Source organism: Lissotriton helveticus, chromosome 3_1 (genome assembly GCF_964261635.1).
Source record: "Lissotriton helveticus chromosome 3_1, aLisHel1.1, whole genome shotgun sequence".
NCBI lineage: Eukaryota > Metazoa > Chordata > Amphibia > Caudata > Salamandridae > Lissotriton > Lissotriton helveticus.
In genome coordinates, this window is record NC_136061.1 from 1,926,333,256 (window position 1) to 1,926,361,093 (window position 27,838).

At 44.1% G+C, this 27,838-nt stretch overlaps 1 protein-coding gene across 2 annotated transcripts in view; it reads left to right on the forward strand.

The window, feature by feature from the left end:
* The window catches only part of RASGRF1 (Ras protein specific guanine nucleotide releasing factor 1), a 686,570-nt gene that overhangs the window by 369,560 nt on the left and 289,172 nt on the right, over positions 1-27,838 (forward strand). For both annotated transcript variants that reach the window (XM_078682942.1, XM_078682943.1), the window contains 2 exons: positions 8,423-8,541; positions 9,190-9,350. In XM_078682942.1, the coding sequence (XP_078539068.1) occupies positions 8,423-8,541; positions 9,190-9,350 (280 nt within the window). The remainder of the gene's footprint in view (positions 1-8,422; positions 8,542-9,189; positions 9,351-27,838) is intronic.

Here is a 27,838-nt window from a genome sequence, read left to right on the forward strand (position 1 = left end):
GATCAAATTTGACTCGCCATAGTGAGTGGGCTAGTAGATTTCTCGAGGGAGGCTTAATCACTATTTGTATACTTTTGTATGCCCCCTAAGTGGAATGGGTATGCCCAGACGTCGGTCCCGTGCTCACTGTGTCACTAAAACCAAAGTATACCCAGCTGATAAGCCCAAAACAAGGGCAAGACCAGTCCTGAGTTGCTTGTCATATGGTTCAGGAAACACCTGTCTTGGCAGTCCGGGCTGAACTGTTCCCTTTGGAGCAGGGTCAAGACTGATTTGCATATAGCTGGGTCCAAACTGAGGTTACTAGGTGTGCAAAATAATGATAGGCTGGGATGTGGCCGGAGTAATTATCAGTGGCTGAGATTAAGTCAGACATTCTTTTTGTATACTTTTGTATGTTGCCCTAAGTGGTACAGGTATGTCCAGACGTGGGTCCCATACACACTGCATCACTGGAACCTAGCTATACCTGGCTGATGAGCCCATAGCAAGGAGGAACCGGGTCCTGGGTTGATTGGGTTCTGGTTCAGGGAGGACCTGACTTGGCAGTTTGGGCTGGGCTGCTCCTATTGGAGCAAGGTCAAGAGGGATTTGCATACAGCTGGGTCCAAACTGAGGGGGCATGGTGTGCAAAATAACAATGAACTGTGATGCTTGCCAAGTAATTACCAGTGGCTGAGACTAATTCAGCATTCCATCCATCACTTTTTGTATACTTTTGTCTGTATTTCCCACTTGCAGCAACCGATCAGTCCTTTTTGTTGCCCATAAAAACACAATATCGAAAAACAAGGGATGTCAATAGCATGGAAGGTCAGTGTGCATCAAAGAGGGACACCACAAATGTTGTAAATAAGTAGACTTTTCCTCTCTGTTAATCTCTGATTCACTTGCTTCAAACACTTCTCAAATTAAGCCGGCTACTTCAACGGATAATTTATGTTCCACGTTATTGGACAATTCTCAAACAGCAGCTTAAGTTTTAGATTTACAATGAAAGTGACTTAGTGAGTGCCACAAGCCATTTGAATGCGCCCCACGGAGTCACTTTCAAAGCGCAGGGATGCAACATATTTACAATAATATGTTGCATCTCTGTGCTTCCCCCTGCGCTTCCCCCTGCACAAACTGCTGCCATGCTCCGGCACAGGCACCCTTGCACCATGGTGCAAGGATGCTTGCATTGTGGGGAGATTGTTCATGTGCAGGAAGGGTTCTCTTCCTGCACATAAACAATCAGAAATGGTGTTTTTCACTTTCTATGTGTGCTGCATTAGCACACATACAACTTGCAAAACGTCATTGTTTTACTGATTGTTTACATGCAAGAAGGGACACCTTCCTGTACATAAACAATCACTAAAGGTGATGTTCTCTTTCTATGTGTGCTGCAGGATACAGCATGCTTAGAAAGAGGAAAAAACGAGGAGAAAGGAATAGATTTCTCCTTGTTGCGCCTCCCAACGCCTCCCCTGGGGAGGCGTAGCATTCAGACGCTTTTCCAAATTTACGATTTCTCATAAATCTGGTAATGTGTCTAGTTCCATGGGTGTTGCGTGGGAACACCCCCACAGCAACACCCATGGAATGCCCCTTTCATGCAAAGTGCTTCATGCAAAGTGGCCATATGTACAGGGACAGGAAGAGTCACGCAGGATGGCTTTTCCTGTCCTTGTAAATTTGGGGCAGTACAATTCGCCGCCGGTGCATCACAAAAAGTGACGCACCAGTGGCGCAAGGGGCTTGTAAATCTGCCCCTCTTGTGTCAGAGTGTAATAATCATTGACGCATGAGACAAGGCTCAGAATCGGCAAATAGCTAGATGAGCGATTTAATACAACTTGTTGCAGATAAAGATGATGAATTCTTCCCTGGCTCACACTCAAGCTAAATCTCTCAAATGAAGACAAAAGCAGTATTAACAAATAAGGACAAAAAATAGTTGTTCAGTCCAGTTGGTTGCATTTCCATCAAAAGTGGCCCAACACATAGATTCCCGTGTCACATGAGAAACAACTTAAGAATGGTTCTGCTTTTAAGCAAGTCGAAAGCCTGGGAAAAAACCTCACCCTGGTTACAAGGCCCCAATGGCTGCTGGCAATAGCAAGAAAAACTGTCATAGAAGTAAAAATGAAAGGAAAAAATGCGTAGAGGAAGAAACAGACGCTTTAAAAACACTAACCTGAATCATCAGCAAAAATTCTACTCTATTTTCTCCAAATAACATAGCTTTACGCGAAATCATGAGATTAACCTTACAGCAGTCCAAGAGAGTTATGCTGCGCTGACCCACAAACCGTAGAACAAGTAGCACTAACTGAAGACTCCCATGCCAACAACAATCAAGGTACTTTAAATGTCTGTACTGCCCTCCCAGTCAACATCAACTGGTGCAACAGATAAAAAAAGCAAAGAGGGATAGATCTGCACAAACAGAGTCAATTGGAACTGCTGAGAAGCTCTCTACAGTAAACTCCTCCCTTGAAAAAAGTATGAAGCACACAACAACAAACCAAAGCTGAACGCAGGTTACGACAATTCCGGAAAAGGATTTAGCATCAAACAACAGTGTAGAAAAGCAATTGCCTGTCCCACAATCTAAGGAAATAGAAGAGGTTATCACATGGAAATATCGAATAGTTCCTAACTCAGGTTGAAAACCAAGAGAGCCAAGCCCAACAGATGCCTTCGTAAAAGGAGAAAGGGCAGCGCAAAACCAACAAAGCATATGAGACACAGTATTTCATCACACAGATACAGGAAATGCCACAGGTCGTACACAATAAGATCAACATTATGGATTAGTGGTATCAAGAAATCTTTCTGGTAGCCCAAACCAGTTTTCCTCCTCCCTTCACTTAGTAGGCAACAATTTACTATGGATTCCAGAATACTATCCGGAGAATCATATGTCATCCAAAATCTTAGTAACATCTTAAAATTGTTAAAAATTGACAAGGATGTGGTGCAACTGATCTCTAAGGATATATAGTATGTGTTGAAGTTTTGCCTCTGCATGGAGCTCAAAGAGCAGAGCCGACTTTGGTAACCTTCTCCTCACGAGCAACAACAGAATGTTTGTTTCTAAAGAGATCCCTTTCCTGAAACTGGGGTGTCTAAATTGCAGAAAACTGAGAGGACGCATACCGAGCTGTTCTAGCCGAGCTCCAACCATCCCAGATCAATGTAACCAGTACCTTTGCAATTTTAAGAAGTGCAGTGGTCCTAAAAGGTGGAACGAAGAAATAATTGTGCTGCGAGAGCTCTCTTGCAAACAACCAACAGGACATGGTAATTCCAATAAATCCTGCATCACTGGAAAATGATTAAAAAAAAGACTAGACTTGGTTTCCAATGATAATAACAGGTTTCCCACAGGGTTGAATACCCCTTATCACCACGCCAGCAGCATCTGACATGTGCGAATTGCATATCAGTTCCTGGAATATTGGAGGTCTGTCTCACAAAAGATCGCTGCCAGTGGTATTATTGAGTCTTGGCAGAAATGTGAAATCATCACGCTCCAGGAGGCCTGCGCCCTATCACCAATCCCATTGATAGGTCATACAGAGTTCTTCAAAGCCTATATAAAGAAAAAAAAGTGACAGGAACACTCAAAAGGGGGGTTGTTGGTCTGCATCAGTACTCACCAAATTTACGATCTGAGCAAATCCCAACTAACGAAGCATGGATTATAGCAGTAAAGCTGGAACGGTGGTCAAGAAACAACTTATATCCTCTCCTTTTAGTGAAATTTACATTAACCTCAACCCAAAAGGTAAAAAACACAACAGATGAGAATCTGATTAATATTTGAACAAATCTAAACTTAGAGGATCAGGATGCAAATATTCTCCTAATGGGAGACTTCAATTTAAATCTTTTTCAAGAACTCGCTCAAGATGAACAGGCGCTAGAGTATAACCTCGATTTGGATTTTCCAGGCTAAACCATTCCCACAGCCACGAGGCGTGGCAAGCTTGGTGAACTTCTTGTAACTCAATGTCATGCCATTGGTCTAATAATGTTAAATGTATGATTTCCAGATGATAATCCTCCTTCATCTAACTGAATGCCGGACAGACCACTTCCTATTTAGATTACACTTTAGTCAGTGTAGCAGTGTTGAAATCTTTAAAAAGTAGAATCTCAATCGAAGATTCACCACTGTCCCCAGGTGATTAAACTGGTCACAAATTTACCTAGTTTAGAATGACCACCCACTATTATACAGATGGGCCCATTTGTGGGCAACGTGAAAAGGCTAAAATGGAACCGTATGTCTATAATCGAAATATCTGAATAGAGCGTCTCTCGTATGAATTACAAAATGGGAATCAAATGTTGTAACATCGAGATCTGGGAACATTTTGTGGAAGCTCTCTTACAGCAATATCCAAGCAAACCACCTTCAAGGCTCGCCCTCTTGAAGATCAAAATCCTAGACTAGTCACCAAAGAAATTAAAAAGTTAAGGAAGCTTCTACACAAAGAGATTAGGATTCTGCATTAACAACCAAACAACAACGATGCTTTAAGTAGTGTTTAGTAGACCCGGAAGAAGCTCAACAAGGAAATTTGGATTGTTAAATGACAATAAAATAACAACTTCTGGGCTATCCTCATACATGAGAGCAAACATAAGTTCTGAACATTGTTTTGGCAAACAGTGAACCGGGTCAAAAACAGAAATAGAAAGGCTAGTAACGCCTTTCTATTTCTAGTATAACAAGTATAATATCTATTTATAACAAATCAAAGGGAGAGGCAGGGAGAATAAATAACACTCTCTTAGTCCCCGGTTGTCATGCATAAACAAAAGAAGAGAGGTTAATTGTGTTTCAACAGCCACAAAGAAGGAGCTATGTAAAGGAAGAGTTTCAACACCCAATTTGGGTGGATAGGAAGGCCCTCACACACCGACCTAGTCAGTGTCATGCTTCATCATTGGGCCCCACCGCAGAGGCCGAATGCCTCTTTGGTGTGCTACGACGCCAGAAGACTGCGGAGCTGGTTGTGTGAATAGGCGTGTAGTGAGGGTTATAGATAAAATTGTCTAAAGAGTATCTAAAAAAAACTTTTATTAGTGGATCCCTATGACACGATTAAAAAGGGTCTTATGTGTCTGAATTTACAGCCAAAGGTAATGGTTCGGTTTAATTCAGAAATTAAGTTACTTAATTTCTGAATTAAACCGAACCATTACCTTTGGCTGTAAATTCAGACACATAAGACCCTTTTTAATCGTGTCATAGGGATCCACTAATAAAAGTTAACCTCTCTTCTTTTGTTTATACATAATATCTATTTATCCATACATATATAAACACCTACCTGCATATTCCAGATATATGGTAAAATAGTGGCACCTTAGTGCCTAAACCAAGAAGGCGGTGGTAGTCAATGCCGTCGCGTTTCCACCACCACCACCACCACCACTGAGGAGCCAATCGTATGCGCCAAGGGCCAACAGTATTCTAATGATTGCCGTGGCAGCACAGCAATGTTTACTGAAGCCACTGCAGCCCATACAGCAGAAAATTAAAAATGCCACCGCGTGGCAAGAAAGCGGCAGCTGCGACTCTGGTAAAAGTGCGCCTTAGAAAGAGCCATCTGCTTCTTTCACCTCTTTTTTTTTTTTAAAGAATATTTCTGTTGTAATGAATCTGACACTCTCCCCGTTCATATAATATGGGATGCTTTTAAAGCTGCAGCTTGTGATTTTATCATTAATTACGTCTCCAAAAAACGACACAACGCCTGCAAGATTGCTACAGACTTTTTTGCTTAGATAAAGAGATTGGAACATTCCTACTAAACTACCACGTCAATAGATTCCTTGGCGGAACTCATAGCTACTAAACTTAAATTCAATAAGGAATCCACTGAGAATGCTTCTCTGTACTTGCTCAAATCCAGTGCAAAATGTTATGGTGACCAAAATAAATCTGGTAAATTATTGGCAAATTTCCTTAAAGTTAAAAAAAAACAGATTCAACATTGAGTCGATATTTGATGATCAACAATTACCCAAATATAAAGATTCTGAGATTCAGCAGGAATTTTATAGTTTTTATGAATCCCTGTATACACCTGTAGCTTCACCTACAGATGATACCATTTTGGACTATCTCTCTTCCATTGAAAAATCTTTTGACGCTCAATTGAATTTTGATTCATTGGAACTCAATATCTCATTAGAAAGAATTACACACTGCAAAACTCACACTTAAAAAATGTAAAGCCCCAAGTCCAGTTGGCTTTACTGTACAATTTTTCTTGTATTTTCCCCAGCTACTTCTTCCCAAATTACACAAGCTTCATGTTTCCTTTTTGCAAGCAGGAACTTCTTCTGGTTCCTTTTTGGAGGCCTTAATTGACCTCATACCCAAAGAAGATAAAGATCCACGTTTCTGTAAAAATTACAGACCAATTTCATTAGTGAATTTTGATTATACATTTTTTTCAAAGTCCTTGGCCTTGAGATTGGACTCATTTCTCCCTGATCTCCTAGGTAAGGAACAGTCAGGTTTTGTAAAGGGCAATTTCCTGACAGATAATACGAGCCTATTTTTTGACATACTCTCTAAATCCTCTCACATTTCCGAATCTCTAGCGGCTATTGCTTTAGATGCGGAAAAGGCATTTGAAAGAGTTTACTAGCCTTTTATTTTTTCAATGCTTAAATGGTTTAGTTTTGGTCCTTAAATTGTTAGTCTCATTTCTCTACTATATTCAAATCCAAAGGCGGCAATATTTGCGAACGGCCTTACCTCTTCATATTTTAACTTAGGAAGAGGTGTTAGACAAGGTTGTCCCTTATCCCCCTTTTTGTTCAATTTAGCTTTAGAACCTTTTTTATCTAGAATCTGCCAAAATGTAGCTATTATCGGATTTGCTTCTGAAAAAACGCACATTAAAAATATCAGCTTTGCGGATGACATTTTGTTATTTTTCTCAAAGCCAAAATCTTCCCTTCCTACTTTCCTACAAGAAGCAAATGCTTACTCCTCTGTCTCTGGTTATAAATGTAACAATGACAAATGCAAACTTTTACCCTTGACTAAATTTACTTTTAAAAATGTTAAAATTACGAATTTTAAATGGAACACCCAACATATAGAGTATCTAGGTATGTACTTCTCTGCATCAATCAAATCATCAATCTCCATTAATTTAGATAAGTGTTATTTAAAAATATCTTACCAAACATTGGAAGAATTTGTCTGATCTTTCCTTCCAGGCTTGGTGGTATGCTGTTTGTCATAATCATAGATTGGACACAGTATATATATTCCCTGCGTCTCTTGCTGTAAAACGTCTACATCTATGGTCCCCAGTTACGAAGTTTATTGATTGTCAAGCTAAGCTTTCACATGCACTTGCCGTTTCAGAGCAAGAGGGCTTAAAACCTCCTTGACATTCCGTTTCCTGCTTTCAGAATTGTTTATAAATATTTATTAGAAATATGTTGTTGTATTCATGATAAGTAACCAGACCTGTTTTACAACTCTGTATTTTCCTCTACCCCCTCTTTTCATCCTTATTGATGCTGTAAACATGAATTTATGTATAATCATATGTTTTCATATCATACTGTATCTATATCCTTTGCTGTATTTTCTCTTTCTTTCTTTTTCTTGAATAAACTTTATTTTTTTAAACTTAAACAGAAAGAGCCATCTGCAGATTTTATAGGAGCCAAAGTGAGTCAGTAATCCAAATTGTCTGCATTTGACCCAGCTTCACTGAAAGAAAGATAGGCTCGGTGCGTAGCCAATTTAAGACTTTAGGAATACGATCATGCAGACACGCCGTCATTGAGGCTCTGCATCCCAAGTACATTGCACTGAACATTCAGCTGGTTAAATTCATGGAAAAAGTGGCAAAAAAAGTATTTGTTTCTGGCCCTCACCAGCCACCAGGCCACAAGATCATATGTGGTCAGACCAGGGAGACCGGGACTTTGGTCAGTAACTGGATATTTGGATAGCCATTGCATATTCCATCACGGCTGTTCTTGAAATGCTCCAATGGCGTATGATGCGAATACAAGTGACAGTGAATTATTCAGCCAGCTTGGTCTCTTGAACCCTAGAGCGAAGTGAAAATTTTGACTTGTACTATTAATAAGGCACCGAATCGTGTTCCCTGTTCATATTTTTAGAATTTTTATATTGATTATATTTTTGTGCCAGTTTTAAAAAGATAGTGAGTGTCCTTTTTGAAAAGATGAGTTGATATTAACTGTAATTATTTTTTGGATTTTATCCACAACTTTATGAATTATCGCATGTATTGATTTTAATGAGAACTAAACTGTAAGAAAAGTTTGAAGCACTCATCTGCTTAGGCATCTGTTTCCACTGTTGCATTGTCCTTAAACGAAGCACCCTGATGTAGTTTTTCTTCTCTTTCCTTAGGATAATGCACGACGAGGTGAGCGAGACGGAGAACATCCGCAAGAACCTGGCCATTGAGCGCATGATCGTGGAGGGCTGTGAGATCCTACTGGACACCAGCCAAACCTTTGTAAGACAAGGTAGATTTTACCCATGGATAGGACATATCACTGTCAGTCTAGAAGGGGTTCAAGGGCTGCTGTATGAGGATTGCATTCAAGGCTTGGGGATTTGAATAGGAGCGCAAAGGCTAGACATGTGCGGCGGATGGGAGCATACTGGAGCAGGCACGACAGGGCGTTTCTAAGTATAGAAGGCATGGGACAAACATTGACAAGAGGGAATTGCCATGACTAGCAAAGAATGGAGGCAAACAGAGACATGCATGACTTGGCATTACTTAGATGTTTGGAAGGGACAGAGTAAAAAGGGGGCATCCAACAGGATATGTCGGAAGAATGGGGACAGAATGACAGTGCACATAAGTATTACAAGACAGGTGACAAGGGAGGTCAAATGGTGGCATCTAGACCACGGCATTCAATATTTGAGGAGGTGCTTTTGAGCATGTGATAGGGAGGCAACAAAAGGAACATGTACGTCAAATTATGTACAGACTACTTCTATGGTTTTGGTGAGAGAGTGAGTCAGTAATCTGATTTTTATAGTGTATAGGACAGGGAGCCAAAACAATGGTTGCAATGTGTGTCTCCTCTATGGTACTTATATACATACTGGATCAGGAGTTTAGGGTTGATACATTTTTGGCTTTGCCTCTCTTCCTCCAGGTTGCCTTATCCAAGTGCCCATGTCCGAAAAGGGAAAGATCACAAGAGGTCGTCTGGGTTCTCTGTCCCTGAAGAAAGAAGGGGAAAGACAGTGCTTCCTGTTCTCAAAACATCTTATCATCTGCACCCGGGGGTCTGGTGGGAAGCTGCATTTAACCAAGGTACGAAGTGACAATTGAGACTTGAAGTGAGGTTCTTCCTCTGTGCAGCCCGAGTCTGGCTATAAGCGGAGGTGGAAATGTGCGAGTTGAGCCTCCAACATTCGGGTCAACTTCTTTGTGGCTCTAAACATAATGATGGAGGAAGGACTGCCTTAGTGGGTCCAGTGTTGGACAACCTATGTGGTGTTCAGACCTGCACTTTTTGGAAGATAGCTTTCTGCAACTTGAACATTGAAAGAGGAAAAATTTACATCTAAGAGGTTAAAATATGGACTGAGGGGGAGTTCACCTTGGGTTTCCCACAGTTGGAGATTGTGGGGAGGTTAAATATGTGAGCTGAAGAACAGGCATAGTGCATGGTGTATCTCTCTTGTGAACCTAGCCTGAATATGTGGTAGAGTTGTTCATTGGGAAATATGAGCTTAGACATGAAGGATGATCTGCTGCTTGATGAACTTTGAGCCAGAGATCTGGGGATGTCTGCTTTTGCACGACCTTGGGGATGGAAGAAATTGTGCCAGATAATTCCAGAGAAGCATGGGGCTATCTACATCTGTGCATGTTAAACTTAGAGGAAAGAGGGGATGCAGCTACCTCTATGAGATCCAAGCCAGATGACTAAGGTTGACAAAAGAGCTGTCTACATATGTGCAACATGAGCTTAGACTTGGGAAGGGTCTGTCCCGGTGCATACTGAGCCTTAAGACAGAGAAAGTTCTCTATCTCTATGTGACTTGAGCTTGCAAATAGGGAAGATACAGGAGAGACTGCCTCTTTGCATCTTAAGTGTGAAGATAGGATAGGGATTACTATTAAGCTGCCTGAGCCCGGAGAAGAAGTATGGTCTATACCCGTGCCAGTGAGCTTGGAGATAGTTGACTGCCTACCTATGCAGATGATGAGCCTGGAGATCATACTGATTCTACTTATCTGTGGCACCAAGTCCATAGAGAACTGATGTTCCAACTTTGTGTGGGCCAATTATGGATTTAGGAGGGCCTTTTTTGTAAAGTATGAACCTCCATGCCTGCTGATCCTGGAGTTGTGGAAGGATCTACCACTGCCTGAAGATAGCAAGCCTTGGCCCGGTGCTAGTCTGGGGATGGGATGGATTTATTTTTGTGAGAACCAAGCATGGAGATAAGGGAGAACACATTTCAATCCACAGAACACAGGCTAAACAAGGTTGGGGTAGAGCAAGCCTTATCTCAGTCTGAATGTGATGAGCTTGTACATTGGAGTGGCAGCAACCTCTGCACCAAGCCTGTAGAGGGGCAGAGTCTGCCTCTATGTGGTTTAAATCAATAAACATGAGTAGATCGACTTCTTTGACTAATTCAGAGAGGGATGTGGTTGCTTGTGTGGGCTTTGTCTGGAGATGAAATGGGCCCACATCCATGTTCTGAAATTAGAGAGGAGATGATGCTGGTCTGTTGAGGCTTAGCCGGGAGATGGGAAAAGGTCTTTATCTGTCAGGCATGAACCATGAAGTATGGGAGTTGGCTCATAGTGGAGGATCTACCTGTAGGTCAGCCAAGGAAACATGTGAGAAGCTCTTGGTAGCCCTAGCCTGGATATGGAAAAGGGTGAATGTCTGTGTGGGCTATAGAAGGGGAGTGGTCTACCTTCTGGGTGAGTTTGGAGATGGGAATTCTGCCTCTTTGAAGATGGATGCTGGAGATAAAGGACAATGTGCCTCTGTCTGGCCAAACAATGGCGATGGAGAGATACAACCTGTACAAAAGGCCTTGAGATTAGGCCATGTCTTCCTTTGAGCAAATCCTGGAAATGGGAGAGGGTTCACATTTATGAGGTTTCTCATTTCAACCAAACCTGGAGAAGAATGTGCTCTATATCTCTGTGAACTTAATCTGGAGATGTGGTGGTGCTACTTTCATTCAGCCAGACCTTAGAGTTTGGACAGGTCCACATCTATTAAATGAAATCTTTGAAATGGAAGAGGGTCTATCTCTGTTTGTGAGTTTGGAGACAGGAAAGCTACATCTGTTGGCCCAAGCCTGGAGATGGTAGATAGAATGCAACCCCGCCTTTAGAACTAATCTGGAACCCCGCATGCCTTTACCATGCAGGCTTTACCACGCATTCAACACTGTCACATACGCCATTACCACGCAAGTCTTTGCAACGAATATGCTTTTACCATGCATGCCAGAATTTCGCTGTAAAGGCATGAATAATAAAGACTATCATATGTATATGTATATACACATATGTGTGTGTGTCTGTATATTAGGGAAAAGGTTTTTTAGGGCTTAGGGTGGGTAAGGGTATATGGGTTTTGGGTTGTAAGGAATTTTTAGGGTTTAGGGTGGGTTTGGGGCTTTGAGTAGGAAGGGATTTTTTAGGGTTTAGAGTGGGTATGGGTTTTTTGGTGGCAATGATAATTTGAGGGTTTAGGATGGGTTTGGGTTTTTTAGTGGAAAGGGAATTTTTAAGGTTTAGGTTGGGTATGGGTTTTTGAGTGGTAAGGGTTTTTAGGGTGGGTATGGGTTTTGCGGTGGGAAGGGTGTATGCTTGTGTGTGTGTGTGTGTGTGTGTATATATATATATATATATGTGTGTGTGTGTGTATATATATATATATATATGTTTACATCTATTTAGATATATATATTTAAATGTATATTTATATATGTATATGTGTATAAATAAATATATACGCACACACACATATTGGGGTAATACTTAACTGTTAACGTTTTATCACGCATATGCCTTTACATTACATGCATTTACAATGACATTTTTCATTCTAAAGGCATGCATGTTAATGGCATTTGCATGATAAAGGCTTGCTTGGTAGTGTCACAGTCACAGTAATGACCGTGTTGTAAAGCCATGCATGGTAATCGCTTGCGTGGTTCGGTCATAGATCCAAAAAGCATACCTACCTGCAAACTGAGATTGAAGATAATGCAGAGTCTAGTTTATGTATAATAGTGCCCACCTGTTACCTGAGCTTGGAGATGGGATATTCTACCTTTATGCAACTGAAGCCTGGAAATGGAAAAGTGTCTTTAGGCAAGATACAGGGGGTCTACACCTGAATGTTTTGGAGATCAAGATGAAAATGCCTCTTTGCAGGAATGAACTGAATATAGGAAGTGTATACTTCAGTGCAGACCAAGGCAGGATACCTACCCTGGAGCTGAACCTATAGAAACCGGAGGATCTACCTCCGTGTTTTGAATTTCTGTGAAGCCCAAGAGTGGAGATATACTGTGTCTTCTTTTCAGTGGCCCATTTCTGGAAGTCGCAGGGGGCTACTTTGGTGCATTAGGAGTCCAAAGATAGGGCCTACTTCTTTGTGATCTTGGTATAGAGTTTGGTCTGCCTATCTTTAGGCTAAGTTTCGTGATGAGATAGTATATAGCTCTGTGATAGGCTGAACATGAAGATGGGGAAGAGGGAAGTTCCCACCTGTGTAAGTTGAACCTAGCGATAGCTGTGGGCCTAACTATGTGAAAGCCTAGCATGTAGATAAAGTGAGGTTTACCTCTTTGCAGGATGAGCCAAGAGAAGGTGATGGGGCCACGTCTGTGTGAGTTTCAAGTCTGCGACTGATAGCTTGTGATGGCAATCAGTTTCACTTTGGAATTCCCCTGGAGATAGTTTCCTAGGACCTCCAATGCTACTTAGAAACTCTAGAACAAATCTGTGCTGCCTGTGTGGATTATGAATACATATGTACTGAAAAAAAGGCAGAAGGTTGCAGGGGCGGTATAGTTAGGAAATAGAATTTGAAAAACCTTAAAAATTAGAACAAAAAAACTAAAGTTACAAGGATATTATAGTTAGGTTCAGATTTTACACACACAAGCCTACAGAAATTCAACAGTTATATTTGGAGTTCTCTCAATTAACTATAACTCGTACCCTGAGCTAATTATACCTCGTGCCCCCGCCATGCACAGTTTTCTCATCAATAATTTTACAGCAAATGCTGCACTGCTATTATTAATAATGTCATAGAAGATATCATAAGTGATGGAATATGTGCAGTTATTAGTAGTGCACGGTGAGGGCGCAAGTTATAGTTACCTTACAGCACAAGTTATAGTTACTTGACAGAACTCTTAACTGATGAATTTCTATTGTTCTGTGTGTGTAAAATCTGAACGTAACTTTTGGTTTTTAGTGAATTTAAAACTTTTAGTTAAGTTTTTTTTAAATTCTATTTCCTAACACTAACATCCCTGTAACCTTTGGTTTTCTGTGAATTTCGAAGTTTTGTTAATGCTATTTCCTAACTATAACGTCCCTGTAACCTTTGTTTTTTTTCTGTGAATTTCTAGGGCTTTTTTTAACGTACAGTAATATTTATTATCTTAAGTTAAGTTACTCCAACCGCCACTGTGCATGGCCAGGCCCTGCAGCCAACCCATCTCATTCAGCCAACAACAAGCCACGTACAGCTTGGCCGCAGGGCCTGGCCAGGCCCTATGGCCAACCTCCTGTATCTAGCCAACCCAGGAGGGGGGCACATAGCCCCGCTCCCCATGCTGTATTTGGCACTGGGGACACATCCCACGGAGCCTGCTGCTTAATTTAAGGGGGAGTTGTGCGCGCATCCCCCCTACTCTGGGCGATTTTCACCCCAGGGACCCCATCTCTCAGGGCCCGGCCATATTGTAAATGGGGCCCACAGCCCCCCTCCCGGACCAATATTGGCCCCGGGGACCCCATTCCAGGGGGCCTGTACAATTAATCATCAGGGAGGGAGGCCGCACAGCCCCGCTCCCCGGGCCAATTTCAGTCTTGAGGACCCCATCACGCGGACTCCATGCCCAGGGCCCAGACGATAAAGGGTGGGTGCATTAAAGCCCACCCAGGCCACCCACTGCATCTTTGTTGGGGATTGCGGGAGGGAGCCCCATTGACCCAGCGGCCACACCCAGCACCCCGCCTCCATTGAAAACCTGCATTTCTCCCGCCCACAGGGACCAGCTAAAAATGCTGCTCCCTGTGGGCAGTAGCAATTATTTAATCTTTTTTTACCTGCCCACTTCAGTGCAAACAGATGAAAAGTCCGCTCCCAGTTTGCGGGAACATTTTTGATGCTCCCGCCCGCTGGGAGCGGACTTATGGCCTTATTACGAGTTTGGCGCTCCATCAGACCATTGAACCTGTAGTAGAGGAACGGTGGTAGTCAGGGACCGCCGCATCAGTGGTCCGACCGCCGTATTGCGAGTATGGCGGTCGGACCATTTGGGACCGCCACAGCCACCAGTGATCCGAGCAATCCCTGGTGGTTGCGCAGCAGTGTGAGGCTGCAATATGCTTGGTGGTGCTGCTGCTGCACCACCAAGCATATTACGAGTTTCTTCACTTAGACCCTACCCCCGGCGGTGAGCCCACTATGGAAAGGGTGGCGGTGCTTTCACTCTTGTGCCTGTGTGCATGGGAGTGCATGCAGGGGGGCACATGTTGAGCTCCCTGTATGCGGGCACCCCTAGTTCCTGCACAGAACAAAATGCACAACATTGTGCATTTCGGTCTGTTCAGGTACAAGCTTTGGTGCTCCTATTCAGGTGCTTTTTTGAAAGGTGCAACCCTGGGAACGTCGAAGGGCTGCCCGACCACGAGGAAACTTGTAATCTGGCAGGCAGCCAGCTGTCCTGTTTGGGGGTGTGGGAGCAGGGCGGTGGCGTGGCAGGCTGCTCCCACACCACCAAACTCGTATTCAGACCCTTAGTGGTTGATCTCGCTTGGAGGGAGCTATAACATTTCTACCACCAAGCGAGAGCAAAAACAGGATTCCCTGCCTGCGCCAGTGCAGACAAGGAAACCGTTATGTTGCAGGTATGGGTACCCCGGAATATAGCTGGAGCCATCCGTGGGATGTGCTCCAGGAGGGGGCCTAGGGGCTCCCCATCCCATTTCTTTCATGGCCGGGCCCTGGGTGGTGGCGATCCTCAGGTCTGAAATGATCCCAGGAGGGGGGGCCACATACCCCCTCCCTTTCATAGGGGCCCTAGAGGGGTGGTGGCCCCAGGCCCAAAGTCAGCACGGAGGCTGCTTGCCCCCTCTGAATTTTACAAAATTCTTGGCCCCGGTTGATGGGTTCCCCGGCGCTAAAATCAGCTCGGGATGGGGTATGCATATGTCCCCCTCCCCAATTAAAATGAGAAACAATCACCCCTGGACCTGGCCCAGTCAGGGCGGTTTCAGGGTGATCCGGTAAGCAGAGGCAGAGAAAAAGGGGGGCCCGAAATGTGTTTTCTACATAAAAATTTTCATAGGAATTGTAGACACTGCTACAGCCCAAACTGCTGAACGGATTTACACCATATTTGACACAAAGCTATATACTGGTCCAGAGAGTCAGCTTTTTGTGTAAATCTGTTCAGTAGTTTTTGAGAAATGAAGGTTAAATTTTTTTTATATACCATGCGTCATAGTATCCGCGGCACAGAGGATCCACGGCGCCAACAGATCTAAAAGTGAGATCTTATTTGCTGCCACCACCTCAACTAGGAAATGGTGTCAGCCATCTTAGTATTCGGCCCAGAGTCCTAGAAAAATGCAGAGAAAAAGACATAAGGGTGCAGGGTACAGATCCCCTGATCCCCTAGACCTGTTGGTGGGATCCCAGACACTGAATGAGGCTAAAAACTTTTTTTTTAAACATTTTGCCACAAATAGCAAAGGATCTGCAAATCCACAGCAAAAAAAAAGCCCGGTCTCCGGTGCTTCTTTTCTAAACCCCCAGGGTGGACCATGGCCTAGTGAAATTATGGTTTTTCTTTTTTTGGGGTGGGGGCGCACTTGGTCCCCTCGCCAAGCTGTTTTTGGTCCCATTTTTTAGGGTAAGGGGCACAAAGCCATCCTCCCTGCGCTGCTTTTGGTGCCAGGGACCCCAGATCCTGGGGCCTGATGTATTTTTAAGGGGATAGGGCCACTCTCCCAGAGCCCCTAAAGGCCCCGCGGATCCTATCCCCAAACGCTACTAAATTTTGTAAAAGAGAGGGTGCAACTCGACCCCATCCCCCAGTGCTGTTTCACATTCTGGCACATGGGGAGCCCACTCCTGGACACACCGATGTTCCTGCCTGCAACGGAGCGGACTGGGAAACCTAGGTTTTGCTCCCACCTGGCCGGAGCATTTTCAAACCTCCTGCCACGCAGGAGGAAACACAAAGTCTGCCCCAGTCAGCAGGAGCTTCAAAAATGCTCGCGCCAGTGAGAAGAAGACTTTTGATCTGCTTCCCTGCGCGCACTAATGCTGGCAGGAAAAAAGATCAAAATATTGCTCCGGCCCAGAGGGGGCAGCATAGGTAGCTGCTCCTTGCGGGCGGCAGCAATTCCGGCTCCCTTGGCATGTGTGGAGCCAGTTTGTGTCGTGGTGGCTTTGAGACTCCCTCCTCAGCCTCCGACAAGTATATGGTGTGTGCCCTGGGTAGGAACCAGGGCACCCATCTTTAAGAAATGGATTTAATGACCCGTGATACATTTTGCTGGGGGGTTGCACTCCCTGCAGCTGCCACAATATTAACAAAAAATGCTTTGTGGTACCCCAGCCCCTGCTTGGGGCATCACTAAGCTAAAAAAAAAAAGCTTTACAGAGAATAATAGGATGCTCCTTCAAGGAGCTATGAATAATACTTGAGAAGCTCAAGTCACTAATTTATTATTCATTTTTGTATTTATTTTTAGTTTCGGTGCCCACCGGGGCACCCACATACATATTTTTTGTTGACTGGGGCAGAGCATCAGGGCCTCCGTGGCCCTGCCAGCTCTCCCTCTGCACCCATTCTGGGTGTCAGAGGGAACCAGCAATTCTGTTTTTTTTTTAAATTCATTTATTGGACAGTGAGGAATGCAGCTCCCCTGAGCCTTTATGGGCCCTGGGGACACCATCTCCAGGGCCGCATTTTTCTTAAGGGAAGGGGGCACATCGTCCCAGGCCCCTGTCACCGAGCGTTTAGAGTATCCAGGCGCCATCCCCCAGGCCTACATTGAGTGCCCCACTGCCCGCCCAGGGCACTCACAGCTCACTCCATTGGGGACTGTGGAGGGAGCGCCATATCTCCACGGCCCGCCGGCTCTCCTCTTGCACCTATCCTGGGTGCAGCATGAGCGGACTTTGCTCCGGCCCAGCGAGAGCAGGGGTTCTCCCAACCTGGCAGGAGCATTTTTGCAGCTCCCACTAGGTGGGGACATATTAGTTTTCCCTGAAAAAGCTCTGGGAGGGGGTCTTGCAGCCTCTGGGAGGGGGTCGTGCAGCCCCTCCCACTTTTTAAAAATTTGTCCCCAGGGGATTGGATCCATGGGGCTGTAGAGGCTCCCGAAAAAGGTCTGCACACCCTATCTGCTCCAAATGTGTATCTGTCAGGGGATGGTGTGCCCGGGGTCTCAATACGGCTTGGGGAGGGGCGCTGCATGCCCCCTCCCCATATGAACTAATTCAGCCCCTGGGGATGGAGTCCTAGAGGCCTGAAGAAGGCTCGGGAAGTGGGTTTGCATACTTCCTCTCCTCTAAAAAGCAGTGCACTGCCCCAGGCCCTGGACCACCTGGGGGGGGTTGAGGTTTTTAAGAGCGCAAGAGCCACGATTCTTTTTATTATGCCCCATTTCCACCACAAATCTAGGGGGGCAGAATATCCCTATCCTGCCCCCTTATATCTTTTTTTTACCCATTATCATAGGACTCAAGACTCAGTTCAGAGTCCTAAGATGGCGACCTCGTGGTTGATGTGGTGGATGCCAATCAGATCTCGTCTTGAGATTTTTCTACTCCTCAGATCCTCTGTGCTTTCTTTCAAATTAGGTGTAATTCGGTTTGACACTTTCTGTGGTATCACAGTTCAGTTTTCCTATGGAAAAATGAATGGGGAGCGCCCCACTCATCTTCCGCTTCACAGATCACCCCATAACTTTACAGGAAGGAGAAAAGGTGTAAGAACCTATTTTTTGGCAAGTTTTGTTCAGTGTCATTAAAAGGCCCCAAAGGTATTAAGTTATTAGCAAACAAAAACTGATTTTCCAATGTAGACACACACACACTTATATATATCAAGGTTGCGGTGCAACCGAAACACGTTGATTTTCTCACACGCCACAATAAAATGAATTGATATCTTTAACTGCCAGGAGTGCTGAGTTCTTGTGAAGCTTTGAGGACTAGAATCTTGGTATATATAAGTATACATACAGAATTTAATATTTAGGTATATTTTTATACAATATTTTATTATGCTGGTGAGCATAATGAGTATATTGTTGCACTAAAATAATTGTTTGCACTGTATTTTGCACTTAGCACATTGCACAGTATAAATTATTGCAGTAATTCAAACGTTATATTTGTGACCACTATGGTTGAGGCTGGGTAACATGAGCAATCAGGAGGACACTTAAATGTATAAACCAAGTTTTTACCAACAGATATGCACCAAGAAAGAAACAGTTTTTAAATTATTTATAATGAAAAAGATTTGTCTTTTTATTATTTATAATCAATATTATGCTTTTAACAAGTATTTATACAGTTATTTATAATGCATAACTGATTTATAATGTATATGTTTTACAAACTCTGGTTGCCTACTAAGAACCTAGGTAGCTACAATAACTAGGAAATGGATTTTCCACAGTAACGCTATGAGTCCAGGAAAATCCAAGCAGAAAAAATTGTTGGATCTTATATGTTGGAATCTTTAACTTTGGATTTCTAGGATGAATTTTTATGATGTCAACTGTGTCCAGTAACAATGGCAAAATGACAAGATGTATTTTACAGAAATTTTTAACAAACCTACCATACCGTTTGAACATTTCTGAGATCAAATATATATTTATATATAATGAAATGTTGCATAACAAAGTGGTTAACAAAATTGTTATTATAAGAATTGCAAATATATGTGTAAGCAAATAACGCAAATACAACATAAACGGAAGTCTTTTGTTTATGTTCACTGTTAAATGTCAGTACTCTAGCACTTTAAAAATGAGAGAAACTCACTGGCAGGTCATGAGATCAAGGGCTCTGCGAAGCCCGAAACGCGTCATGGCGGCCGAAAAAAGCACGAAATAAACAACGCTGCACCAAACAAGTGTAGTCCGTTCCGTTATTTCTTTAGCTGATTCAGAAGAAAGGAGTATATATATATATATATATATATATATATATATATATATATATATATATATATTACCTACTGGTAGTTATAGTTAGGATCGTTTTCCATAGGAAATCCGCAACATTCTATTGGGAATAACTTTGGCGCCGAATGAGGGATCTGCCTGTAATTTTCCTTAACTTTGCCTCGCTGTGCTCCGCTCCTTCCCTGAAAGTTTCGGGGGGATCCGTCAAGCAGGGGCCAAGATAAAAGGGGGGTCCCAAAACGTGTTTTCCCCATGTTAATTTCCATAGGGCGGTTGGACTCACTTTTAGCCCGAACGGCTGAATGGATTTCCACCAAACTTGGCAAAATTGTAGGGACTGGTACCCCGATGTGCCTTTGCTATGTCTCAAGATATATGCTCCAGTGGTTTTTACGAAAAATAACTTTGAAAAAATATATATTGGGCTACATTGGGCTATATATATGTTAGAGCCCAAATGTAGCCCAATGTAGCCCAAAGATGGCCACCAGAGACAAAAAAAAACAAACGTAGCCCAAATATCAGCCAGATGTAGCCCAACTATAGCCCAATGACAGAACAACTAGAGCGCTAACAGTCTTACTTATGACAAAAGTATGGCACACCTGAAGTCATCTTGATTGGAATAAAGTGTTAACACTTAAAACATTTAATTTGCAAAGGAACAAAGTGAGGGGGTTCATTTTGCCATAGAAATTATGATTAGTGCTGAAGAAAAAAAAATTAGGGCACATTTTGAGTGACTTCTCAAATCCTCTTATATTTCATTAAAAAAATTCTGATATGCAGTCTCCCAAGATGGCCACCAGAGACAAAAGAGCCCAAATGTAGCCCAAATATCAGCCAGATGTAGCCCAACTATAGCCCAATGCCAGAATGTCCCAGAGTGTTCTAAAGAACAACTAGAACGCTAACAGTCTTACTTATGACAAACATTAGACGCCAAGATAATTCCTGCTGACATCACCCAGGCGATGCGCGCCATGTCCCGAAATAAAGCGCCGGGACTGGATGGCTTCCCACTAGAATACTACGCCACATTCTCTCCCCTGGTGGTTCCCCGTCTGTCACGGATGTTCGAGGCGTCACTGCACCTGGGGACACTACCCCAGTCGCTACGGGAATCCGTGATTGTCACCTTCCTTAAGCCCCACAGAGACCCGCTTCACATGGGGTCATACCGACCTATCACCCTCCTGTCAGCCGATTGTAAGATACTGGGGAAGATCCTAGCTGAGCGTTATGCGCAGATCATACGCCCGCTGGTCCATCCCGACCAATGCGGCTTCGTCCCCGGGAGAAATACCTCCCAGAACCTTCGTCGAGTCTTCCATATCCAAGATCAGATACGCGACAGATTTCCCCGTGCTGCCTGCCTCATTATGGACCTGGAGAAGGCGTTTGACACCCTCACCTGGCCCTACCTGTTTTCGGTCCTGCGTCGCCTTAATCTCGGCCCGACGCTCATGGCATATACCCGCCTCTTATACACCGACCTCACTACTCGAGTTCGTATCGGGAAACGTATCTCGCCGGCGTTTGCAGTCCGACGAGGCACAAGGCAGGGTTGCCCCTTGTCGCCCCTCTTGTTCGCGCTAGCGGTCGAGCCGCTGGCGGTTCGACTGCGTCGGGAGGGCGTGAACTGGGGAGTACCGCTTGCAGATGGGACCCATTGTGTGTCCATGTACGCGGATGATCTCCTCATATATGTCCGGGACATTGCAATGGACCTAACCCCCATAGGGAATACATTGGCGGACTTTGCGGCTGCCTCGGGTCTGCAAGTCAACTGGGACAAGTCCGTAGTTTACCCCCTACACCCGGACCTACCCCCCCGGGACATCGACCTCGGACCACATAGTCTTTCATGGTCCACGGAAGCTCCCCGATACCTTGGCGTCCGCCTATACCATTCTCCGACGGACATCCTTGAAGGCAATCACCGCGCGGTACTCGAGAGTCTGCGCCCGACGGTCGCCTTCTGGAATACTTTACCACTGGCCCCGATTGGACGGATAGCCCTCGCTAAAATGGTGATGCTCCCCCGGCTCCTCTACCATTTCACAAACCTGCCGGTGATACCACCCAGGTCCTTCTTTCGCGACGTTGATTCCCTCTTGGGAACTCTCATTTGGGGAGCCGGCCGCCACAGAGTCGCCCTGAAAACTCTTCAACTCCCCACAACACAGGGGGGACTCGGAGCTCCATCCTTCGAGGCATATTTCCTCGCAGCACAGCTCCAGTGGCTATCCTACTGGACAGCGGACCGTTACCCTCAGGAAACGGTTACTCCTACTGGGAGAATCACGACCCCGGAACTCACTCGTCTGCTCCTTCCGGGCACCAAGCCACGGCGCACTTACCCCCTTCAGGTGACGATCGCGCGTCGATGTATGCTGCGGATACACCGGCTCTCCCCCGCTAGGCCCCCATACTCCCCGCTGCTGCCGTTAATAGGCGGCCCCAAGCAGGAATCCTACTTTGCGGCCCCACTACTCGCCGACTGGTCCCGCTGTGGTATCACAGACCTGGAATCACTCTTCGAGGAGGGTCAACTGAAACCGCTGGACCGCCTGATCGCAGAATACGGGCTCTCCCCTGGCCAATTCCTTAGGTATAGACAATTACTCGACGGATACCGACCCCATTTCAATCTTCAGAATGGCGAGCCAGACACGCATCCAGTAATACATACTATTCTACATATGGGGGTGGGTCGCCACCTGGTCACATGGCTCTACAAATCCATCCGGGAACTCTCATACACCCCCTTGGCGGCCCTACGAGCCACTTGGGAGGAGGATATAGGCCGTATTTTGCACGACTCAGAGTGGACTAAAGCTCTCGAGGCCCCTAAACGCGTCTCTAGGAACGCCCGCTTCAAAAATATTCAGTATTATATATTACACAGGGCATATCTCACCCCAGCACGATTACAGAAGTTCTACCCCTCCACGCCCTTTCTGTGCCCCAGATGCTGCATCCCGGCTGCGAACTTCCGTCACATGTTCTGGGACTGTCCCAATCTTCAGCCATTCTGGCAGGGGGTACACGACACACTACGGGCACTCACGGGACTCACTACACTAGCCACCCGGGAGACTAGTGCATTAGGCATTCTCCACATCTCTAAGCGTGAACCGGTACGACGGCGCTTCGTGTCCTTAGCGCTCCTACTAGCCAATAGATGTATAACCATGCGCTGGCGATCCCCAGAGGGTCCCCCCATAGCACAATGGAAGGGGGCGGTTAGCAAATGGGCGGCAGCAGAGGAAGACGCTTTAAGGGAGGAAGAAGCCAAGGGCGCGCGCAAACTTCCCATCTCCATGGAATGGGCCATGCTCCTTCACAGCTTCCGCCAGTCCACGCAGACTGGGGACCCGCCTGACCCTTCCCCTCCCCCCACCCAAGGAGACCAGTAGCCTTCACCTGACGTGAGTCACCCCAGAGTCGGACCCCGTTAACCCCCTACGTCATGGGCGACCTCCTGCATGTCCGGCCATCTGTGGGCTTCCCCCCCCCCCCCACCCCCCCCGCCTTTACATCCGCTGCAGCCCTCCCTCTACCTAGACCCTGCTAACGCCTTCATGCTTCCCTCCCACAGTTCTGTTACCCCCCTGTTTACTGGTAACACTATTATGTGCACGGTACAGATCCAGATCCAGCGCTGTTATGGCATGAGAGTGCCCATTTGATCTGCTTCATCGCCCCTATGGCGATATTGTCCCGTCACTGCTCAGCCTGCAGGAACCTTTATGTGATTATAATGCACAGACTCGCGAAGTCATGTTTATGTGTACCAGTTCTATATAGCAAGAAAATGTTGCACACATAGCTGATCGTGGCTGAATGTTGAGGCCACGTCGGCGGACTGTTTATGCTGTGTCGAGATACTTTATCGCAACAATAAAAACAAATTTAAAAAAAAAAAAAAAAAAAAAAAAAACAGTCTTACTTATGACAAAAGTATGGCACACCTTAAGTCAGCTTGATTGGAATAAAGTGGTAACACTTAATACATTTAATTTGAAAAGGAACAAAATGAGGGGTTTCATTTTGCCATCATGTGATCATGCCTCACTGGAGGCGAAACGCGTCATGGCGGCAGCGCTGGCTTTACAAGAATAAACTTCACCTTGCACCAGCACCTTTTGGGTCGGCTCTTTGTTGCGGGACACTATTGGTGTACGCCTGTTCACCGGAAGCGACAACTTGTGGAATATATATATATATATATATATCAACATCCAAAGAGATCCAATAGCCATGTGGGCGCGCTCTGCAGTGTGTGCTCTGCCCAGGGGTCGGATCCTGACCCAGGTAATTTTTGAAACAAAGGAGGCGGCACAATCAGGAATCGATTTAAAGCCTTATTTATTACAAGACTTCACCCCACCAACGCGTTTCGGCCTCACTCGGCCTTGCTCACGGTTGGTTAGTCCCTCTACAGTGTTTGTATTTATACTAGCCCATTTGTAGCCATTTATGAGGCATTATGGGAGATGTAGTTTCAGTGCATTTTAGTGATTAAATTAAAGAAAAGAAAGACTTTGCATGCTTTTAAATTATAGCACTTTGGTAACAGTCAGTGTTCATGATAGTGGGTTCAGTACCCTTTGTCTTATCTTGATGTTTATTCTTTATCCGTTGTTATTAAGGGTGTAGTACCCATTTTTATTCTGAGATTCTTATTCCAGGTGAACATGCAGATCCTCTCCAAAGTTCATCCCCTTCGGGTATTTGGTTCGGAGTCTGATTATCATGCGCGACTCCATCTGTCGCAGTCTTCTAACCACATCACCTCCTCTTTCCATTTTGTCCAGTACTTTTGCTCCAAAGAAATGCATTTGCCTCCAGTCGCCGTTCTGGCATGTACTCATGTGCTTCGCAGTGGCATATTGCATGTTGGAATTTTTTACTGCTCGAATATGTTCCAAAATTCTTTTCTTCAACATGCAAGTTGTGCACCCCACATATTTCATTCCACATTTGCATTCGATTATGTAAATAACATTTTTTGAGGTGCATGAGATTTGTTGATCTATTCTCATTAACTTGCCATCTGGTTCCTCAATTACTTTCATACTTTTTCCAATTTTGCAGGCTTTGCAAGTGTTGCAGGGTTGGAATCCTTTTCGCTGCGTTTCTAGCCAGTTCTGTTTTGGCTTTTCTTGGAAGTGACTTTTGACCAATAGGTCTTTCAGTGAAGTGTTTTTTTTGTATATTATTTGTGGTGAGTTGCCAATGGTACTGCCAATATCAGGATCATTTTTCAGAAGATGCCAGTATTTTTTCATTATTCGGGCAATGTTGGAACTTTCTTTACTGTAGGTCATTATTAATCTTGGAGGTGTGTGGGTTTCACTTTTTTTAGGTTGTTCCATCAATGTTTGGGTGCGTGTTATTTGGTCGATTTTTCTTTTACACTTGGTCAACACTCTTTCTTCATAGCCTCTCGCTCTGAATCTGCATTTACTTTCTTCAATGATTTTCTCAGCATCTTCAGCTACCGAGCAATTCCTCTTTAGTCTTGTGAATTCGCCATACGGTATACTTCGCAGGAGTGGTGTGGGATGAAAACTTGTTCCATGAAGTACACTATTTGTGGCTGTCTTTTTTCGAAATAGAGTTGATTCCAACTTTTCATTGAGCACATATATTTTGGTGTCCAAGAAATCTATCTCCTTAGTGCTGGTATTGCATGTGAATTGTAATCCGACATTGTTGTTGTTAAGTTTATTGAAGTATATCTGAAATTGCTCATTCGTGCCGTGCCAAATAATGAACAGGTCGTCGATGTACCGAACCCATAACATTATCCGTTCCAGATCTTGTTGATTTTCTTCATTCCATGCTATGGTTTTCTCCCACCACCCCATAGTGATGTTGGCGTAATTCGGTGATAGAGAAATGCCCATGGCGGTGCCGCAGATTTGTTTGAATAGTTGCTTGTTGAAGAAAAAAACATTATTCTTCAAACATAGATCAATCATTGACATTAACATTTTCGAATGGTCTAGGTATGTGATATTCTGTTGTTTGAAATAGTATTCACAGGCTTGCATTCCGATGTCATGGCGGATTGAGGTGTAGAGTGAAACTACATCAATGGTTACTAGCAAAAATTCGGGGTTCCAGGTCACATTCATTAGAATTCTCAAAAAATCACCGGTGTCTTTTATGTACGATGGAAGACTTTGGGCAATGGGGGCCAAAAATTTGTCAGCGTAATTGGAAATGTTTTCGTATAATGATCCACATGAAGAAACAATGGGCCTCCCTGGTGGCTGATTTAAGGTCTTATGAATTTTCGGGAGAGAATATATGCACGGAAGAGGAAGGGGGCAACAAAATCAAACAACCCCCACATCAGCGCCAGAAAAACTCGCAGGGCAAAACGAAGAAAAACGCCAGTACCCACTGCGCAATCTTCCATCGTACATAAAAGACACCGGTGATTTTTTGAGAATTCTAATGAATGTGACCTGGAACCCCGAATTTTTGCTAGTAACCATTGATGTAGTTTCACTCTACACCTCAATCCGCCATGACATCGGAATGCAAGCCTGTGAATACTATTTCAAACAACGGAATATCACATACCTAGACCATTCGAAAATGTTAATGTCAATGATTGATCTATGTTTGAAGAATAATGTTTTTTTCTTCAACAAGCAACTATTCAAACAAATCTGCGGCACCGCCATGGGCATTTCTCTATCACCGAATTACGCCAACATCACTATGGGGTGGTGGGAGAAAACCATAGCATGGAATGAAGAAAATCAACAAGATCTGGAACGGATAATGTTATGGGTTCGGTACATCGACGACCTGTTCATTATTTGGCACGGCACGAATGAGCAATTTCAGATATACTTCAATAAACTTAACAACAACAATGTCGGATTACAATTCACATGCAATACCAGCACTAAGGAGATAGATTTCTTGGACACCAAAATATATGTGCTCAATGAAAAGTTGGAATCAACTCTATTTCGAAAAAAGACAGCCACAAATAGTGTACTTCATGGAACAAGTTTTCATCCCACACCACTCCTGCGAAGTATACCGTATGGCGAATTCACAAGACTAAAGAGGAATTGCTCGGTAGCTGAAGATGCTGAGAAAATCATTGAAGAAAGTAAATGCAGATTCAGAGCGAGAGGCTATGAAGAAAGAGTGTTGACCAAGTGTAAAAGAAAAATCGACCAAATAACACGCACCCAAACATTGATGGAACAACCTAAAAAAAGTGAAACCCACACACCTCCAAGATTAATAATGACCTACAGTAAAGAAAGTTCCAACATTGCCCGAATAATGAAAAAATACTGGCATCTTCTGAAAAATGATCCTGATATTGGCAGTACCATTGGCAACTCACCACAAATAATATACAAAAAAACACTTCACTGAAAGACCTATTGGTCAAAAGTCACTTCCAAGAAAAGCCAAAACAGAACTGGCTAGAAACGCAGCGAAAAGGATTCCAACCCTGCAACACTTGCAAAGCCTGCAAAATTGGAAAAAGTATGAAAGTAATTGAGGAACCAGATGGCAAGTTAATGAGAATAGATCAACAAATCTCATGCACCTCAAAAAATGTTATTTACATAATCGAATGCAAATGTGGAATGAAATATGTGGGGTGCACAACTTGCATGTTGAAGAAAAGAATTTTGGAACATATTCGAGCAGTAAAAAATTCCAACATGCAATATGCCACTGCGAAGCACATGAGTACATGCCAGAACGGCGACTGGAGGCAAATGCATTTCTTTGGAGCAAAAGTACTGGACAAAATGGAAAGAGGAGGTGATGTGGTTAGAAGACTGCGACAGATGGAGTCGCGCATGATAATCAGACTCCGAACCAAATACCCGAAGGGGATGAACTTTGGAGAGGATCTGCATGTTCACCTGGAATAAGAATCTCAGAATAAAAATGGGTACTACACCCTTAATAACAACGGATAAAGAATAAACATCAAGATAAGACAAAGGGTACTGAACCCACTATCATGAACACTGACTGTTACCAAAGTGCTATAATTTAAAAGCATACAAAGTCTTTCTTTTCTTTAATTTAATCACTAAAATGCACTGAAACTACATCTCCCATAATGCCTCATAAATGGCTACAAATGGGCTAGTATAAATACAAACACTGTAGAGGGACTAACCAACCGTGAGCAAGGCCGAGTGAGGCCGAAACGCGTTGGTGGGGTGAAGTCTTGTAATAAATAAGGCTTTAAATCGATTCCTGATTGTGCCGCCTCCTTTGTTTCAAAAGTTACCTGGGTCAGGATCCGACCCCTGGGCAGAGCACACACTGCAGAGCGCGCCCACATG